The sequence below is a fragment of the Populus trichocarpa genome, chromosome 3 (assembly GCF_000002775.5).
Source record: "Populus trichocarpa isolate Nisqually-1 chromosome 3, P.trichocarpa_v4.1, whole genome shotgun sequence".
Taxonomy (NCBI): Eukaryota; Viridiplantae; Streptophyta; class Magnoliopsida; order Malpighiales; family Salicaceae; genus Populus; species Populus trichocarpa.
The window spans coordinates 2,409,676-2,430,672 of NC_037287.2; the positions used below are offsets into that span (position 1 = coordinate 2,409,676).

A 20,997-nucleotide genomic window follows, 5' to 3' on the forward strand; every position below is an offset into this window, starting at 1 on the left:
TTTTCTCTACGTGTATGATATTAGAGAACCCAACAAAAAAGATTCATTTTCACTATTTAATTAAGATCATTATAATTCTTACTAATATTTCTTCTTATTGCCATTAATTTTCATTCAATAAACCATCTATTGTAAAAAAAATATATATTTTTTCTCCAAAATTTTAATCATTAATCATTATCCTTCTTATGATTATTTATCTTAATTATTATATAATTAAATATAAAAATAGATCTTGAAAAGTGCTCCCAACAAAAAAAAGCGAGCATTATTGCTAGTGTTTCCTAAAGTTATTTGCATAAATTATTATGTTTTGTAATACTATGCAAGTTAATTTTTGTAATAATATTTTTTAATTAAAAATATATTAAAATAATTTTTTTTTAATTTTTAATATTAAGACATTAAAATTATATAAAAAAACACATAAAAACATCAAATTAATAATTTTTTATATAAAAAACATTTTAAAAATCAAATTAAACCAGGCCCTAAGCCTTTGGTATCCAAAATAAGAGAAGTCAACTCTATAATTTTCTGGTTTGTCAAAAAAAAAGAAAAAAAGTGAAGAGTGAGGAGGCGTTCGATAGGTACTGGGGAATGGAAGTGAATGTGTCTAAGGTTATGATCCAATTTCTAGGAAACGACCACACACTCATCCATCTGACCCAAATGTTTTATATTATGGCTTCCAAAAAATGGACTTAAATTTGGAATAAATAAGAAATCGTGTTTTATAATTTTTTAAAATAAAATTTTTTATTTAAAAATAAAAATTATATATTTTTATATATTTCCAAATTTAAAAAATATTTTAAAAAATAATCATTATTATATTCTTAAATACTATCTTAAAGGGATCTTTTCTCTTGATTGTTACTCGTCCAGGATGTTGATACGTGGAATTATATTTAACATTCATTATTTTGGGCTATGAAGATTATTCTTCTGCCTCTCAGTCAATGCCCTTTTCTCTGTTGAACTTTCTCTAGTCTTTTTTATTTTTATTTTTATTTAAAAAAAAAAGGAGACAAAATCCTTAAAAGAACTTAAATGATAGAGGGGCGAAACCTGCCCTTAATTTACAAGGTTGGACAGTTATGGCTTATTTGACCCGGCTAGTTGAACTGGTGCTCAAGGAATATTTCATACTAGTCCCTAAACTATTTTTATTTCTTAACTAACTCCCTCAAATACTAATCTTATCAATTAAGTCCCTACCGATCTACATGTCCGCGGTCAAGTCTTTACTTATACGTCATGTTAAATAGTGCACATGTTATTCAAGTTTTCTAACGAATTCTATTCCTCCTAGAAAATATCCTATTTTTCTCCATTTATCTTGTGCGGGCAATATGAGGATTATATTATTTTAATTTATTTTTATAACTTTTCTTACACATTTTAAATCAGGGTTGATTATTTTCGATTCGGTTCGGTTTTTATCAAAAAAATAACCAAACTGAAATTTTGTTTTAAAAAAAACGAAACGAAACCGAAACCGGTTCAAATCGACCGGTTTTGGTTCGGTTTTTTAGGATAAAAACCGGTTCAAACCGGTTTGGCTCGGTTTTGGCTCGGTTTTTTTCGGTTTGGCTAGGTTTTTTTGGTTTGGCTCGGTTTTTTCCGGTTGGCTCGGTTTTTTTCGGTTTGGGTTCGATTCTGTTTTTCAGTTTTAGGGTTATAAAACCGAAACCGAACCAAACCGGACAGTTTTTTTAAAATTTTAATTGATTTTTTTTGGCTGGCTCGGTTTTTTTCCTGGTTTTTTTCGGTTTGGATTCGGTTCGGTTTTTCAGTTTCAGGGTTATAAAACTGAACCAAACTGGTCGGTTTTTTCAAAATTTTAATCGGTTTTTTTCACGGTTCGGTTTTTTCGATTATTTTTTTTATTTTCTCGATTTAATTAGTTTTTTTATTTTTTTACTCATTCATATTCTAAATAAATTTTTTTTTTTGATAGTTTTGTACTTATTAATCGTGAAAATTAAGGTTAGTCTAATACGAGAATAACACTACATCATCTTCAAAATTTTAATAAAATTAGTAGTTCGAGGACCCAATCAAGAAACTATATATAATTGAGGGACTAAAATGAGGTTTTCCTTCTTAATTTCTAGTTTCAAATAGCCAAATACTAAACTCTATATTTGTTCATTTTCCTTCATTTGTAATGTTAGCATGCTACTATTTTATTTTTGGTATTATATATTAAAATTAAATGTAGATCTCAGTAATATTAAAATATATTATCCAAACTCATAAAAATATTACTTCATTTAAAACTATATTGGTTTTGGTTAAGATTTACATGGTAACTAAATTATTATTATCAAATCCAATTTAACTCTGAAAATCAATTTGAGACCCAACTTTATTATTATCTTATTTGAGTCGGGTGTTAAAAAATTTTATCTTATCTGAGTCGGGTGTTAAAAAAATTAAATCAAATTTGTGTAATAAGATTTAAAATGTATTTAAAAGTGTGATAATAGTTAATTTTTAAAGTGAATCAAAATAATATTTTTTATTTTTTTAAAATTATTTTTAATATTATTATATTAAAATGATCTAAACATATAAAAAATTTCAAAATTTAGGGACGTAAAAGAATAATTAAAGTTGGAAGAAAGGAAAGGAAATTTCATTCGAACATGGAGTGCATTCCAAATGGGTAAGTGACACATGTTGTCTTTGACCAAGACAAACCCCCTCGCCCTCCAAACCGTAGATCATTGAATATATATATTTATATATAACACACACACTCTCTCAGCAAACTCTTCTCATATTGTCAATCCAACTCTCCATTTTTTTCCCCTGTTTTTGGCTTACCCACTCCACACGAGCCATCTCTCTCACCAAACACACTGAAAATCAACTCCCCATCTTGCTAAAAAGTAAAAATTTCCCATCTAGGACCTCAAAACTAGAGATTGTAGGGATTTGGGTTTGGGTCAACGGGTTGGGTTCTTGAACTATTACAAAGTCAAGGTAGTGTAAAGAAATGAAATAATTTGGGGTTCAACAAAGAAAGAAAAAGGGATGTGGGAGATCTGGAGCTCGGCTTTCTTTTTGCTGTTTCATTTGGTGTTAGGGGTATCCGGTAATGTAGAAGGTATGCCTTTCTTTTCTTGTCTTGTTGTTTGTTGTAGTATATATATATATTGGAAAAATAATAACATGGTTTTGTGTTGGCAAGACAGGCGATGCCCTGAACGCATTAAGGACGAATTTAGCTGATCCGGGTAATGTTCTTCAGAGTTGGGATCCTACTCTTGTCAATCCCTGCACCTGGTTTCATGTTACATGCAATAGTGAAAATAGCGTCACGCGTGTGTAAGTTTGTTTATGGAGTTAAGATAGTGTTAAATTTAGTTGATGATGGCGGCTACTATTGCTGTTAATGTAACAACATGCTAATTTTACTTTCAGTGATCTTGGAAATGCAAATCTATCTGGTCCACTGGTTACACAACTTGGTAACCTACCGAATTTGCAATACTTGTAAGTCTTCTTTGTTTGATTGGTTCGATTGTTCATAAGTAGAGTGTGTAGAAGTATGGTTCACCTCATTGATTGTGCACAAGTAGTGTGTATAGAAGTATGACTGGTTATGTTGTGCCTATCAAAATTGAAAAGAGAGAGGAAAAGGAGTCAGCAAATACCCTTACTGATTTTCCATCACCATTGAGCCCACTTTGCGCAATTTCCACCTGAAAACAAGCTATCTAAATCTACTTGAATGTCTTGATTCGAGACATGATCCTACTGATTGGTGTCTGAATACCAAGGCTTTAAAGGGGCAAATCGTAGACTCTCTGCACACAGTTTTGCATATCTATAATTTAGAAACCTTCTAACATTTGTTATATACATGTGGGATTTTTTTCTAACACAAATTCCTAGCGGCAATTGATAGACGAGTTACATCACCTGGAATTGAAATTTTATATTTTTTAAAACAGGCTTTTGTTGAAACCCTGTCCTGTTTTTTTATTTGTCATTGAATCACAATTAGTAATGAAGTTCTTTTGACAGGGAACTTTACAGCAATAACATAAGTGGAAAAATTCCAGATGAGCTTGGGAATCTGACAAACTTGGTGAGCTTGGATCTTTACTTGAACAACTTACAGGGTCAGATTCCAAAGACGTTGGGCCAGCTTCAGAAACTCCGTTTCTTGTATGTAACCATGCCTTCCATCCAATATTTCTGTAAAGCTTGGAACTAGTTTGCTCTGTCTTTTATATTTTCATGGAAGTTTGCTGTGTGTGTATTGGGTTGTTCTTTATGTGGCAATGTGAAATGAAGATAAATATTTTTCTGTCTTTTATCATAAAAGTTTCCTTCACTTGCATAATTTCACTGAAGAAGAGACAAGGGTTGAAGTAATGCATATGCTGACAGTAATTGTTCGTACAGTTTTTTATGACAATGGTAATAACAAATGGATACACATGTTTATGTTTTGGATGTACACTTTACATGCTTGTTCTTTTTGTGCCTATATGGGATGGAGATTATTTTGTTTTGCTACTTTTACCACTACGAGTTTCCTGCCACTTACACAATTTCACTAAAGAAGAGACGGGGCAAAGTAATGGATATCTGCACGTGACATTTTCTTCTGATAAATCTGATTAGACATTTTGTTGATAAGCAAGACATACCCTGACAATTTGTACTTCGGGTGATAGTAAGTGCCATCTAGAAATCTGGCTTTCGACATCTAGCAGTGCATAAAGTTTATTCTGTATTTGTCCTGGCTGTTTTGTTTAAATATTGTTTTTGCGTTGTCAATGTCATTGAGATTCAGAACATGACTTTTCTGTTCTGTCAAATAGGCGTCTCAACAACAACACCTTGTCGGGAACAATTCCTATGAATTTAACTACGGTTACCTCCTTGCAAGTCCTGTGAGTATTATTTTTCTGATGAAAATATTTTCATTATCATGAATAGGTGTGTCCTTAATTTCCCCAGGCACCAAATATTGCTCAAATGAAAACATATTGCCATTTGTGCAGGGATCTTTCTAACAACGAACTAACAGGAGATATTCCTACCAATGGCTCATTCTCTTTATTCACGCCTATAAGGTTTGTTGCAAGTTATTCTGTTTTTTAGTGTCATTTTGGTGGTTGTAGATGACACAGTACCTGCGTTACTAACCTCTGCATTTGTTTGCAGTTTTAACGGTAATAAACTTAATCCTCTTCCAGCTTCTCCGCCACCTTCTCTTACTCCACCACCGGGCGCTTCTAATGGTCAGTTACAATGTCAACTTTTTATTTACTTATTTAACCAAAAGAGGGAAGGGGTTGAGAGGGGTTAAGATAAGTGCCTCAGTCCGGGGCTGGATTTTGAATCTTAGCAGGTCTCTTTCATTTGAAAATGTTTGTTGTTCTGGGTATTCCCGAAGCATGGTAAAGTCTTGAAATATCATTTGCAATAGGGAATAGTGCCATTGGAGCTATTGCTGGAGGAGTTGCTGCTGGTGCTGCCCTGCTGTTTGCTGGCCCTGCAATTGTACTTGCTTATTGGCGTCGTAGAAAACCACAGGACCATTTCTTTGATGTACCTGGTCAGTTTGTTTTTTTGAAAGAGAGGTCTTATTTAATCATAGCTGAAATTTCACCTGTTTAGAATGCGTTTTCACTTCCTTTACAATTATGTGCAGCTGAAGAGGACCCAGAAGTTCATCTTGGACAGCTTAAAAGGTTTTCTCTGCGTGAGCTACAAGTTGCAACTGACAATTTTAGTTCCAAAAACATTTTGGGCAGAGGTGGATTTGGAAAGGTTTATAAAGGACGTTTAGCTGATGGTTCTCTAGCAGCTGTTAAAAGACTGAAAGAGGAGCGCACCCAGGGAGGGGAACTGCAGTTTCAGACAGAAGTTGAGATGATCAGCATGGCTGTGCATCGAAACTTGCTTCGTCTACAAGGATTTTGCATGACTCCAACTGAGCGGTTGCTTGTTTATCCTTTTATGGTTAATGGAAGTGTAGCATCATGTTTAAGAGGTATTGCTACCAGCAACTTTGTTTGCTATATTTGTCTCTTTTTGTTATGTAATTTATAAGTGATTCCTTATTCTTTCCCCTTAAGGTAGCTTTAAATTTTTCATATAATTTTGTGATATCATGTCCAAATTCTGTTTGACCAAGGATTTCAATCTTTAATCTTAACAATAGTTTATTTTCAAGTCCAATTTGAACAGAAACCTCAATTCTCCAATTGCAATCCCTAATTTTGCATTTTGGTCCCCCTGTTTAATCCCCTTCAGTCTCCTCTTCAGTCTGCAGGGATTTTGTGTTTCTTCGGTATACATTCCATGGTAAAAAAAAAATGCTTGAGAGACCATCTCAAAAAAGTTTGAATATGCAACCCTCATTTGTACCCAGAAGTTCTTAATTACTATTTAACAGCTATAAAACAGAGAGAATATAAAGAATGGACATGATTATTTTATCATCCTGTGTGATGTATATTGTGGTTATTCTTTGTTTCTATTGATAAGATTCTCCTTTTTGTGCCAAAAGAAAAAAGAAAAATAAACACCAATTCTGTGTGTTATATATAACATTTAGTATTGTGAAAGAAAAGAAGTTGGCAAAAATTTTAGAAGTTTGTATTCTGGCTCTATTTGTAGCAAATTATTAAGCTTTCTAATAACTCGAAGGCTGGTTGTACTAATTATCATTTGTTCTATTTCAAACTGATGCATTATTGCAGAGCGTACAGAATCACAACCCCCTCTTGATTGGCCAAAAAGGAAGCGAATTGCATTAGGATCTGCCCGAGGGCTGGCTTATTTGCATGATCATTGTGATCCGAAGATTATTCACCGTGATGTGAAAGCTGCAAATATATTGTTAGATGAGGAATTTGAAGCAGTTGTTGGAGATTTTGGGTTGGCAAAACTCATGGATTACAAAGATACTCATGTTACTACTGCAGTACGTGGCACAATAGGGCATATAGCACCCGAGTACCTATCAACAGGAAAGTCTTCAGAGAAGACTGATGTTTTTGGGTATGGAGTCATGCTTCTTGAACTTATTACTGGACAAAGGGCTTTTGATCTTGCTCGGCTTGCAAACGATGACGATGTGATGTTACTTGATTGGGTATGTAGTCACTTCATTCCCTCCTGTGTTCTTACATTAAAAGTTCGATGACATCAAAAGGTAGTGAGTGTTCTAGGATTGTTCATCATTTGTTGGGATTTCCATTATTGCTGCATGTGGTCAAGGAAAATGTGATGCAGGCGACAAAAGGATCAAATTTGTGTCTTTTAATAATTTTAGAATGCAGCTGGAAAATTGTTCAGGTCTAGGTCAGGAAGGCTCGTTCTACACAGGGGTTAGCCTCTCTTATTACATAATTATAATTGAGAAACTATAATCACTATGACACTAGGCTAATTCTACATTTGTAGGTTTTATTTCTCTTTAGTATATATTTTATTAGTCCTAAAGTTACTTCTATTCTAAACAAGAATAGTTTTGTTGGTGGTTTAGGAGTCTAATCCCTTGTTGGATTAGGAAAGGAGCTTGTTAAGTCAATTAAGTATCACGCTTGTAATGCTCTATCTTCAAAATCAGTTTAGGACTGAAATTCCAGCAAATTCGCTTTTGATTGTGTGATGCAATCCTCTTAGGTGTGACTTCTAAAACCCTGGGTGTGAAGCTTAGGTTCTTCTTCCTCAAGTGACTCCCAGAATCATACCCTACACCATCTACAATTTCCAGCAAACAAACACCATCAAACTAGATTTAAAACGCTCACTAATAATCCCCAAACAACCTGCTTTCCTAACTTAACCAACTCTACAACAATTACTCGTCAAAGCTTCAGCCTACTTACCTTTGAAAGAGTCTCTACAAACAATATCAGAACAGCCACCTAAGCTGTACAATGTCAATATGAAGAAATCAAATTAAAGTGAATCAGTACATATTTGCACAAATAGGATGCGTTTGCTTTGTTCTTTAGTATATCAAATGGTTTCTAGCTCGTAAATGATCCCTTCACATTTGGCATAATTGACTCAGTTTGCAACTAGCTTGATTTTTATGAAGTTAAAAGTTTGTCAGTGCAATGTCTATTTGTAATCTCTTCAAAGGAGGGAGGTAGGTAGGTAATGGGCTCAAGTATTAGCTTGGGGCAAGGGAAGCAGTGCCTGAGGGGGGAATAGGTTGCTAATCTCAAAATTTAAAGGGAGAAATTGGATTTAATAGCAATTGGAATTAAAAGTCCATTTTTTTCTTTCGTGCTGGGATGAAATTCATTGAGATTGAAGGAAAAAAGGCTGTAACAAGAAACATTTGGTTTGGTGAAAAAAAGTTAGTCTTACACTTGTATATTAGTCAGTGTTACTCTAGCAGTCTTGTTTACTGTCATTACTGAGTAGTTGGGCTTCCAGCTCTATATAAGAATGGACTTAGTTGATTGTTTTTAGCTTCCGTGGAAGCTTATTTCCAGCCTAAGAATAACTGTGTGCTAATTAAAGAAACTATTGTATATGCTAATTCTTGGTGATTTAGACAACAATGTACTGGTTATGGGAGATGGATTGGTACTTGGAACAGAAATTTGCACAGGTTAGGAAGCACCCTTTTGGCCTTTGTATTGGACATACTTTCATAGGATGATATCTGATGCTAAAAAGAGGTGCATTTTGCTTTTGGTAGTTTCTGGACTGGGTGGCTGGTAGCAGCTAGCTGTGCATTATCAGTCATTTACATTTCCATGTTTGCTATTTAGGTTGCCCAATCATCAAAGAAAGTGGCTTCCTTTGTGTCTAACTTCATTTCTGAAACTTCAGGTGAAGGGACTTCTAAAAGATAAGAAGTTGGAGATGCTGGTTGATGCTGATCTTCAGGGAATTTACACGGATGATGAGGTTGAGCAACTGATCCAAGTTGCTCTACTGTGTACACAAAGCTCCCCAATGGAACGACCCAAGATGTCAGAGGTGGTCAGAATGCTTGAAGGGGATGGATTGGCGGAGAGATGGGAGGAATGGCAGAAAGAGGAGATTTTCCGCCAAGAGTTTAACCACACTCACCACCCAAACACTAATTGGATCGTAGACTCCTCATCCCACATCCCTCCAGATGAATTGTCCGGACCCAGATGATCCTCCCTTTTTAAGGGCACCATGGAAGTCTCTTCAAGGGCTATTGTGTTTGAAAGTGATATCAACCATTGTGCATAAACTGTTTTTTCCATTTACCTTTCCTTTCCTTTCTTTTCAATGTCTAGTTTTATATCATATATTGAAGTTTCTCGCTGCTGTAATTTCTATAGGGAGATATGAAAGTTAAGGTGCCATCAAACACGGCAGGAAGGGGCCATGGAAGCACCCATATCACTTTTAAGTATTATAGAGATTTAGTCAAGATTGTTACAGGAATAAATAGAATCATATTTTTCTTCTCCACTCAGGGTAACAACACAGCAATTTCCATCAAGACAAGGCACTCTTCTATGAAATTTGAAGTTTCCGCCACTATATATATATATATATATATATATATATATATATATATATATATGAAAAGAAAAGAAAAGAAAAGAAACTATATGATAAACAACACAAGTGTTTTTGACCCCATAAAAAAATATTTATTTAAATGGGAAGGAAGAAAATAATGAAAGAAATAAAATTAAAAAAAAAAAGAAATATCGATTTTATCACCAAACAATTTTTTACATCAATTTTATCTTTAAACTTTCAAAAATCCTCAATTAAAAACTTTCGTCCATTTTTTTTAATTTTCATCCATATCTCCATTCATGTTGTAATTAAATTTAAAGAAATAACAACATTATTGAGGACACTTTTCATTGAATAATATTAATAAGGATTTTAAATAAGAAATCAAAACAATTTAGAGGTAAAATTGATATAAAAATAATTTTAGTGTAAGATTAACAAAAAAAAGTGATGTATTTGTGATTTGCCTAACTTAGTTTTCAAAAACAAGGAACAGATACTAAGCCTCCACCACACCCATCAATCAAAACATTGAAACAACAAATAGCATTAACTAGATTATTTATCTTGTTATATTGCGAGTTAAATTATTATTTTTTTATATAAAAAAATATACAAGTATTAATTGTAAATTCAAAATATAATATATATTTAGATGATATTTTTTTAAAATATTGATACGATGATATATTGAATGATATTTATTTTCAAATATTAAGATAACAACGTAATAGATTTATCCAGGTTAACATGTCAAATTTTTTACCCCAATCATGAGACTGTAATAACTTTATAGAAAACAAATCAAAACTAATTATAAAAGTCAATTCTTAATCAACATAATGTTGAAAGACAATTTAAAAAAATATTAAATTAAAAAAACCAAAAAAAATAAATTTGGGTCAACCCGTCAAATTAGCAAATCAGGTCATGAAATTAGGATAACCTCATGGAAAAAAAAAATCAGGGTCAATTTCCAACCAATTCAATGTTAAATGATGAAATCAAAAACAAGTAATTAAAAAAAAAACAAGACAAGTCAACCTAGGCCAACCTTTTAAGCTCAGGACTCATCGACTCAGGTTATAGGATCAAGATAACTTCATAAAAATCAAATAAAAAAATTTATAAAATTTCATTTACAATAGATTCAATGTTCAAGGTTGAAATCAAGAGAAAAAACAAAAACTAAATTCATGAGATCATGATAACTCTATAAAAAACAAATATAAATCTCAATTTCCAAATAATCTAATATTGAAGGATGTGATTAAAAAAACTAAATAAAAAAAGAAAAAGACTCAATTGTTGGAGTGTGAAATAAAAAAAAAATATTTTGTAAAGCCCCGTATAAACTTAGAACTAAAAGTAATGAGACCTTGAAGAGTAATTGAAACTCAGAATGAAAATAAATGAATAGATGGTGAAATTAATAATAAAGGTGATGTGTAATGAATGAGATGATCACCATAAATAAATTTAAAGGTGTAGTTGAATTTAAAATGAGGATTATAAATTTTAGTTTAAAATTTGTAACGATGGCAAAAACAGTGACGACAAAAATGACGGATAGAAGAATTAGAAAAATTTTAAATAAATTTGTTCTGAGAATGAGAAAATAATTTTGAGAGATTATGATGAAAATGAGAAATAAAAAATAATAAAGAACCATACGAAAAAGTATTGGTGTAAACTCGACTATAAATCGGTAATGTTATTATGAAACATTAATAAGTCAAAAAATAAAATAAATGATAAAAAATATATATATTTTAAAATAAATAAATTGTCCCTAGGACCTAGTGGAATGATTGATATGATATATGTAAGGATTGGATAAGAAAATTCAGATTTTTGATAGAAAATCATAAAATGACTTTTTTTATACCATCATGCATAACTTTTAATATAATTTTCGGATTAGGCTAAAACTTTTCTTGAAGTCTCCAAACATATTTTTTCATCTAGGTTTAAAATTTTAAGTCAGGCAAAATTCAGTAAGGCCTTATGATTTAGGTTGGAGACTGGGTATTTTACATGAAAATCACTTAAAAGGTTAAATAAAAGGTAAAATTATAATTAGAAGAAAAATATCATCTTCTTGCTATAAGAACAATAGCCCAGCAACTGTTAAAGAGGAGAAGGAGGGTGTGTCTTGAGTAAGTGTTCTTACTTCTTATTTCTTGTTTATGATGAGTAATTGGAGAAATTGATATTGGTTAGTAAACTTGAAAATGAAAGGGAAGGAACCCTATCCTTGCCTGAACTTTTAAATTCGTTAAAGGAAGGGAATCTATTTGAAATTCTTGGTTCTAATGGTGATTTAATTGATGTATAAATGTAGAAAGCATGTATAAATGGAGTTTGGTTTAAAAGTATGAAGAAAATTTTAATAGGAAAGAAAAGCATTTTAGTAGAAAATGGTGATTTGAATTGGTTTGGATTTTTTAGACTAGAATTGTGTTAAATGAGTTAATGTGTTTTAATGTGTAGTATAGTTGTTTTTTTTAGTGGGAATTGTGAGGGAAAAATTGAAGAAAAATATTCATGAATTATCTATATCTAAGGTTCAATCATGGAGAGAAAATATTAGAATCTACCAGAGTAATTGTTTTAGTTGTGTTTAACTATTTAATTGGTTTTGAGATGAAAATGAAGTGATACCATGTATGTTAGATTGTTAATAGATTATTATACCTAGAGTAAATAGTAGAATTGGAGTTTTATAGGTGATAAGAACAATGGAAAGTATGGATATGTATTGAGCCTTATGAATTTACTTATTGTTAATTCATATATACTCATTAAATGAGAATTGAGATAAGGTTCCTAAGTTAATTTTAATTGTTTTATAATAGCTTATAATCCTATAGATACAAGAGATATTACTAGAGTTAGGTAGCAGGCTAGTGGAGCAGGAACTACACACTCTACAATTAGGTGTTTGTCAACTCATCCTATTTAAAAATTTTGTACTTTCTTTAGCCTTGTTTTATTAATGTGCATTAGTACAAATTGTGTTGGAAATAGAAATGTCATGAATTAACTCGTAAGAGGGAAATATTGTATGACTTGATTTAAATAAAAGTTGAGAATCTATTGTAAAGGGAGTTCTCAATTCTAATCAAATATAATTACCTATTTATTTAAAGACCAATAATATTTATGGACACATGGATGTCTGATACTTAGTATATCATAATGACAGTAGCTAAGGAAATGAATATCGATGTTGATCAATAATGTTGACGGACACAAAGGATGTTTAATACTTAGTATACCATAAAGGTAGTAGGTAAAGGAATGATTATCGATGTTGATCGATAAAGTTGATGGATATAAAGGATGTCTGATATTTGATATACTATAATAGCAATAGCTAAGAAAATAAATATCGATATTGGTCAATAATGTTGACGAACATAAAAGATGTCTAATACTTAATATACTATAATGACGGTAGCTAAGAAAATGAATATCAATGTTGACGAACATATAGGATGTTCGATACTCAGTATATTATAATAGCGGTAGCTGAAGAAATAAATATCGATGTTGATCAATAATGTTGACATACACAAAAGATGTTTGATAATTAGTATACCATAATGGTGGTAGCTAAGGAGATGGTTATCGATATTTATTGATGAACTTCAAAGGCATGACAAAGAAAAAAAAATGTGTTCTAATACTCAGTGACCATGTTCATGGTGATTAAGGAGATGGGTAGAAGGCTTGTTATTTCGCGTGGATGATTACTGGCATGAAGAATAGATGTCTTAGTCATTTGTATTAACAATAATTAAAGGGATAGGTGTAGGGTTTGTCAGAGTTATTGGCAACCGTAAGGTTTAGCCAGAATTAAATAGTATCATTGATGATGGTAGTTTAAAGTTGTACTGGATAACTAGAAGGTATAACCAGTTATGCAAGATTGTTGGTGTGTGAAATAAGAATTGTAGGAAATATAATAGTTGTGGGTTATATTAAAAATCATGAAAAAGGAATGAAACATGAAAAGAAAAAACCAGAAAATAGAATTAAAATATAAAAAGGAAAGGAAGTAGAATGTGGAGTGACCTGAATGAAAGATTTGGATTTGGCTTCAAGATGGAGAAGATTTGACTAGTGATATTAATATAGAATCTATTTAGGTAGTCAACCTTTGATAATGGTAACTAATGATACTAGATTACCGTATTTTGGAATGACGTTGGAATGAAATTCGTAAGATGCTTTTAGACAACTTATGATATGAGTTATAGTATTGTTATAGAGATAGTAATAGGGTGCTTTCAAATGTTGTGTTGGGCAGCGTATATATGGAGATTTTAAGGATAACGATGATAATAAGATATGAAAAACAAGGGATTAGTTAAACAATGTGGTAAGGTGCATATGAGCTATTTTAATAACAGAAACTTGGTACATTTGAGAACTATTAAAGTGGTTCTAGCATGTTAGAGTGATAGCTGAATTGACAACTTAAAAGTGATAGGTAATGAGTAAATTGGAAAACTCTAAATGCTGAAAAAAGCAAGAATATGTCAAACCATGACTTGGCAAGAATATGAACACTATAACTGAAAAACATGTAAGTGTATAACTTGTTTGTTAAATAGGGGATTAGTAAGTATATGAAGATGTAAATAAACAAGTATACATATTATATTGATAAATATGGAATGTTAGAGTTATAACTAATTAAGTAAAACATATAGATAAGAGATTAAGGTATTAATAGTTATAGTTTGAAAATTGATAGGAAGTTATCCATTATGGTGATCAGGTTTTCAAAAGTATCCATGATGAAAGTTTGGTATAGGCTTACCTTTTTTCTTAGTTTGGTTCATGGGGTGGTACCATGGGATAGATTTACCTCAAAGTTGGAACTTGAGGATGTGGTCTAGAAGGGAAAGTTTATGAGATGAAGATTAGATAAGAAATTGACTTCAAATTTAGAATAAGGATTTGAGTAAAGAGTTGTCAAAGAGCATAAGTGAAGATCGAGGGGAAAATACAAATGAAAATATGCTTATTGAGGTATGGAATGAAATATAAGGTAAATGAGCTATATGACGTTACATGTGATGCGTGAAAATTTAGTAAAGTTTACTACCTAGTAAAGTTTATAGATACTTAGATCTGTCTTATAAGTTCTTCAGATAAAAAGCTTATATAAATATGTTATTGTTAAATAATATTTATGTAATCTTATTTATTAAGGATAGAATAGTACTTTCAGTTTAACCTATATATACTTTATTTTTTTTAGATTAAGACTAAGCACTCATAATATACAGATTATTCAGAATTCTAGCATTCCTTTTGTGTTTGATCTTAATTTATTTTAACAGATATGATTGCAAGGTTTTCTTACTCATCTTCACAAGTCAACAATTAAACTTATGAGACGACTAGTGTTTAGGAGATTTGGTGACATGGTGGATGTAATAAATAATGAATTAGGTTGTAAAGTAGTTTAATGAAAGCTCGTGAACATGTATCTTGTAAAATTGATTATTTATGTAATTTAAAAAGTATTAGCTTAATATGTGTAATAAATGTTGTCGTGTGATTATTTTTTTTGTTTATTTGCTTGAGTGGCTAGAGGCCCGTCGTGGGAATGAATTATTGTATGGGTAGGAATTAAAATTTCCTTAATTTTCTATCCTAATTTTTAAGAAAAGAGAAGAATTGTTAATGTTCCGGCTAGAAAAAAATTTGCTGAAATTTTAATAGAATTGTTAATGACAAGTTAAGGATTGAAAATACAATAGCAAAAAACAATGATGATTTTATGAGAGTAATTCAGGAAAAAAAATTACCCTGTTTTTCACATAAGTTCAAGGCTCGAAAGCTTTTAGAACTGCCGGTTGTTACATATTCAATTAAAAAAAATTCAAAAAATAAATCAAGTTCACCCGGGTTAACTTACCAAACCCGAGACTCGGGTTATGAAATTGGAATAACCTCATAGAAATCAAATTGTAAAAAAATATGAAGTCTAATTTAAAAAAATATTAAATTAAAAAAGGACCTAAAAATAAATAGAGTCAACTCGAGCCAACTTGCTAAACCGGTGACTTGGGTCATGAGATCGGGATAACCTTATAAAAAGTAAATCGAAAAGGAATTTATAAGTTCAATTTTCAACTAACCCAATATTGAATGATGAAATTAAAAAAAAATTAAAAAAGCAGCAAAAAAATCACTCAAGTCAACTAAGTTAACTTGTTAAACCTACGATCTAGATTATAAGATCGAAATAAATTCATAGAAAGCAATTGAAAAAAAAATAAAACCTGACTTTCAATAAATCTAATGTTGAAGGTTAAAAAAAAATTAAATTCATGAAATTAGTATATAACCCAACAAAAAAAAAGATTAAAAAATATTATGACACAATCCTTTCAATGAAATTAAAAAGAAAAATTAAAGAAAAAAATGGGTTGGTAAAGGGTTAAAAAAATATAAAACACTTTTCAAATAAATAGTGTTGTATGTAGCGATTTATATCCTTTACAATGAAATGTTGGTCTAGCAGTAAAGGCACTGATATATATCATTGTAAAGGTGAGAATACAAGTTCGATCTTCAGGAAGCGCATTTGTTGGGAGGGGCAGCCACGAACACTGAACGAGACTAGTCTCACTCTTTAAAAGGGTGTGAGGATACCCAGGTAAAAACCAAAAAAAAAAACCTTTAGTATTTTTTTTTTTTTTTTGCGCTAAAGCTATTAAAATAACGTTTTTAAAATAAACATCTATAATTATTTTTTTCAAAAAATCTGTGCAAAAACTATAAGGACATTTATTATAGGAGTGAGGTAGGTAGTAATATTTTCTGCCAGCCGCATATCACTTACTTGTGAATTCATCTACTTACCACCATGGAATCATAATGAACTTAAACTTGCATCAATCTCGCATATAAAGTTGATCAACGAAGAAGAAACATAAAATAAGTGTTAACTATTTATTTATTTATTTTGTTCAATTTTTTTTTCGGAGCTGAAAAAAATTAAAATGATTTTTTTAATTTTTTTATAGTTTTGATATAGTTACCATGTGTTTATATTAAAAAATAAAAATATTTTTAGGAAATTTCCAGAGACACTAAAACCAAGAGGTATATATGTCTTCAATGGACACATGTAGCATTGACAAACCAGCAAGCACAAGACACTCTTCAAAAACATCAATCTGGCAGGACTGCAAAGCAGAATCCTCCACAACTGCCTCAAAGGTATAGCAACAATAACTTTAGGGCAGAGGCATTCCAGCAGCTGCAGTTCCTTCAAATGGCTACAGAACTTACAACTTTCTTCCCATGAACATACAGTGCCTCATTCAGCACTGTTCTGAAAATAATTTGAGGGCTTATTTTAATTGTCAAATTGTCAACTAGAAAAATAAAGAGCCTTGTACGGTATCCTACCACAATAAACACTACCACTTAACACCAATTATACACAGTTATTAAACAGGCATCACACTTTTGTACAAATTTACTCCCTGGATAATATATTTGGATGCTGAAATTCACCACATTCAAACTTCATTGATTGCATTCCTCAGATTTCCACCAAACAATGACATAAGGCCGCCGCCATGCACCCTTCCCTCGGGAACCAGATAGTCAAAATTCTTTTTCCCACCACTGGTGGCACCATAACCATTTGTACCTTCCTCTAAGTTGTCAGCATTCATAAAACTTGTAAAAGACGACGTGGCCTTCATAGAATGAGGAACCAGTACTTGGGGTGGTATGAGATGTAGTCTTTTTGCTGGCTTTTCTAGGGAATCACTGCAGTCCGAGACAGCACTAACTCCAGAATATGAATGATTGTTGTCAATGCTGCTACCTGCTGTTGAAGCAGCAGATACAAGGCCATGGAAGAGTCCCGGTCTGATCAAACCAGTCCTGTTTGCCTCCCTCTCTTGGACCATGCTGCTGTGTGCAGCACATAGACCACTCTTACCCCTGGCAAACTTCTCGCATTTTCCCTCACCCCAGGTGCATCGTTTACCCCCACCATGAGCTTTGCAGAAGTCAGTGCTACCTTGGGCACTCTTCCCACAGTTGTCAACCCTGCACCGCTTCCCTCCACCATGCCTCACACAGCAATCAGTACGGCCACGCGCACTCTTTGTACAGCCTGGCACAACACACCTCTTTCCACCACCATGGGCAACACAAAAGTTTGTGCCTCCATGAACACTTTTTGGGCAAATTCCACCACCATCAAACATGCAGCGCTTTCCCCCACCGTGTCCCTTGCACAGCGGCGTGCTCCCTTCAGCTCCTTTGGTGCATCCTGCAAATATGCATCGCTTTCCCCCACCATGAGCTTTGCAGTACCCAGTACTCCCCTGAGCACCCTTTGTACACCCTTGGTGTTCACAACGGCGCCCACCCCCATGAGAAATGCACAACCCGGCCTGTCCTTCAGCACTACGAGTGCAGTCTTCAACCTTGCACCTCTTCCCCCCTCCATGTCTAATACAAAGCCCTGATTTGCCTCTTGCAGCCTTAGTGCATCCGCCTGGAAACCCACATCTCCTGCCGCCACCATGTGCAATGCACAAATCTGTCTTCCCCTCAGCACTTTTAGTGCAACCCAAGTGTTGGCACCTCCTTCCTCCACCATGGACCTTACAATAGGCTGTTCGGCTCTCAGCACCTTTGTTGCAACCCGGCTTCTGGCATCGCTGTCCGCCCCCATGACCAATACAAAGGCCTGAAGCACCACGGGCTCCCTTTGAGCAACCCAAGAACTTGCATTTCTTCGGATTGCTTGTTCTGTGGTCAGAAGAAGTGGTTGAAATCGCTTGCTCAGACATAATGCCCATGGAGAAATCTGTGTTAGCAGATAGTTCATGGCTCAGCTGAAATTGATGATTAGATCTGGTTCCAAAGTTGAGAAGTTCAGTCTGTGATGGAGCTTTTCTGACATCCATTCTAGGAGCCAAAAGAAGTGACGTCATATAGCCACCAGACTTCTTGGCTGAGGTGGAACCTTCATCGACAACAGGAATCAGGGATCTACTGTCATCATCAGAAATTTGGTTCAGCATAGGTGTATTAGTATCAGTCTCTGAAATTGAATAGTCGAGACCACTCAGGGCTTCCTTATCCCCTCCGGAAAGGCCAAGTTTTAGGATTGAATCACTCTCAGACAGCAACCCCATGGGAAATATAACAGCAGAATCCAGCCCTTTTTTTTTGTTAACCCCCAAGCAGTAACAATCATCAAAATATGCACTTGGTGTCGGACCAAGTCCAAGCACCAACTTGCAGCCATCATCAGAACCATTAGAAAAATCAACCTTAAGATTATTTTGAGCACCCTCAGCATTGGTCGAACTGCTTCCTCCATATCCAAGGCAGTTCAAGCTCAAAGCAGTATCACCAAAACAGTCATTTTTTGGAAGCTCGTTATTATTAGAAAATCGCAGACCTTTTTTGTTAAGATTCATTGTCTAGAAGCTGTAAACTAAAGCGCTGGGGAACGAAAGGCTTAACTGGCAGAAAAGATTGCGGCAGATGATACTAACAGGTATAGGTTATAGAGAAATGGAAAATTCCCAATATTCTAACTCCACCACTAACAAAACCTGACGTATCTGACCTGTCCATCTTTGTAAAATCAGAACCCACAGCAGAGACTGAAACAACGAAAGCACTTAGGACCTAGAAATATCTGACAACATTTCTAGGATAAAACCCTTTAACACAAACAGTCACAATTGATGTGCGCAGATCTTTGGAGCCTCTTACGCTCCTTCCTTCACAATTCTTAAGTTTCATCAATCTGATAGGAAGCAAAAGAAATGAGAACCTCTGAATGATTGCAATACATGGTCAAACAAAAATGGTTTTCAGCAAACCAAAATCAGATATAATTCAAACTAACTTATGATTTCACAATTCACTGGACAGAATATAGCAATATAAGCCATGTTTTACAGGACAAGATGCGATATTTTCAACACATTAGACAGCATAAAGTAGGACAGTGCAATATCTAGCGGAATAATAATAGACAATTAATATAATCGCTCTTCCAGAACATTGTCATGCATTTTTCAAACTCAAAGTAATATCTGAAAAGGAATGGTACCCAAACCTTAATCAGAGAGGGCCCTCCCTACCAAAATGACAGAGCACAAATTTTTCGCTAATTCTTCCCACCCCACCCCTCCTATCACAATTACCTCGACCTCTATCCAACATTATTTACACGAAAATATATATATATAAGATGTTATAAGACCACTAAATAGTAATACAAGAAAGGTTAAAAACTCCAGACCCCATATCATTTAAATTCAAATTGCAATACTGTGAGTCTGAATCTCCAATAACACACACACACACATATCAGCTAATACCTAATCTACCGACCTCCTTATCCAGCAACTGTAAAACCAAGAAACAGGCCCCTTCCATCAAAAGACAAATTAAAAGAAAAGAAAAGAAAAACCCACCAACAATTCAACTTAAATAGCAGATCTGAAACTGAAAACATCAGCTCACCATAAACTTGAGCATATAAAATCCAAACTAATCAGAAATTATTTTTACCAACACCCAAAAAAAAAAAACATAACATATAGAAACCAATATTCTTAAGCAAACTAATCTATTTTCACTCACTCATCCTTTCATTCTTGCCCAAGAAACCACCCACACATATATGTATTAATTGTCACACTGAAGTAACATAAATACCAATACCATACCATCAGAAAACATTACTGAAAGAAATACAAAGGAAAAAGGGAAAAAGGAAAAGGTGATACCGTGATGACCAAATTTAGAGGATATGTGGACAAAGGGGGCGGATCTGAGAAGTGGCTATAGACATCGCTGAAACGCGTGTGTGTGTGTGTGTGTGTGTGAGAGAGAGAGAGAGAGGGAGAGAGTATTTCTTCTGTTGTGTTCGGTATCAAGCTCTCTCCAACCAATGAAAAAAAAGTTTAAATTGATTTGGGCGGCTCAAAGGACTTTTAGCTCCCTTTTTGTTTTTTCTATACGACTCTATTTTGGGAAAATTATTTTTTAGTCCTTGTATTTCTTATGATTATACATGTGAGTTGTTTTAGTTTTGAAAGTCATATGTTACTCCTTTGACCTTTTCGATTTTTGTAAATGTTAAAATTGTTATTTTAACATATTCGTTTTTAACGGGTAAGATTGGAAATTATGACAAATATTTTAATTTATAAGTTTATTATTAAATATTTTTAAATAATATATCCCTCTCTAAATATATATAACTCCCTGCATAAACTTAAAAACTTATCTAAATCAATAAAAAAATCTGAAAATAAAAAAAGTAATAAGAGTTATAAATAAACTTGAAATAAATAAAGATAAAAAATAATAAAAGAGTTGCAATCCAAATAAAAAAATAATAATCTTAAATCAATCAGTAAAATATAATAAATTTGTTATAATAATTTATAGGTTTTATTTGAAGGT

At 33.1% G+C, this 20,997-nt stretch overlaps 2 protein-coding genes across 2 annotated transcripts; one reads left to right on the plus strand and one right to left on the minus strand.

The window, feature by feature from the left end:
• The first annotated feature begins 2,750 nt into the window (after positions 1-2,750).
• Positions 2,751-9,450, plus strand: LOC7478140 (BRASSINOSTEROID INSENSITIVE 1-associated receptor kinase 1). Its single transcript, XM_052451547.1, has 11 exons — positions 2,751-3,118; positions 3,207-3,339; positions 3,436-3,507; positions 4,042-4,185; positions 4,848-4,919; positions 5,031-5,102; positions 5,194-5,270; positions 5,459-5,587; positions 5,684-6,025; positions 6,738-7,132; positions 8,833-9,450. The coding sequence occupies exons 1-11, from the start codon at positions 3,046-3,048 to the stop codon at positions 9,145-9,147; spliced, it is 1,824 nt and encodes a 607-aa protein (XP_052307507.1). The 5' UTR covers positions 2,751-3,045; the 3' UTR covers positions 9,148-9,450.
• Positions 9,451-16,621: 7,171 nt separating this feature from the next.
• Positions 16,622-20,495, minus strand: LOC7478141 (uncharacterized). Its single transcript, XM_002304043.4, has 2 exons — positions 20,316-20,495; positions 16,622-19,324 (listed from the first exon to the last, which is right to left on the minus strand). Exon 2 carries the CDS (start codon positions 18,987-18,989, stop codon positions 17,061-17,063), a length of 1,929 nt encoding a protein of 642 aa, XP_002304079.3. The 5' UTR covers positions 18,990-19,324; positions 20,316-20,495; the 3' UTR covers positions 16,622-17,060.
• Between the last annotated feature and the right edge of the window lie 502 nt (positions 20,496-20,997).

Coding starts and splice junctions, on each gene's coding strand:
- LOC7478140 (XM_052451547.1), top strand. CDS start 3,046: ATGTGGGAGATCTGGAGCTCGGCTTTCTTTTTGCTGTTTCATTTGGTG. Junction 3,119..3,206: donor GGTATCCGGTAATGTAGAAG/GTATGCCTTTCT, acceptor TTGGCAAGACAG/GCGATGCCCTGAACGCATTA. Junction 5,588..5,683: donor CCATTTCTTTGATGTACCTG/GTCAGTTTGTTT, acceptor AATTATGTGCAG/CTGAAGAGGACCCAGAAGTT.
- LOC7478141 (XM_002304043.4), bottom strand. CDS start 18,989: ATGAATCTTAACAAAAAAGGTCTGCGATTTTCTAATAATAACGAGCTT.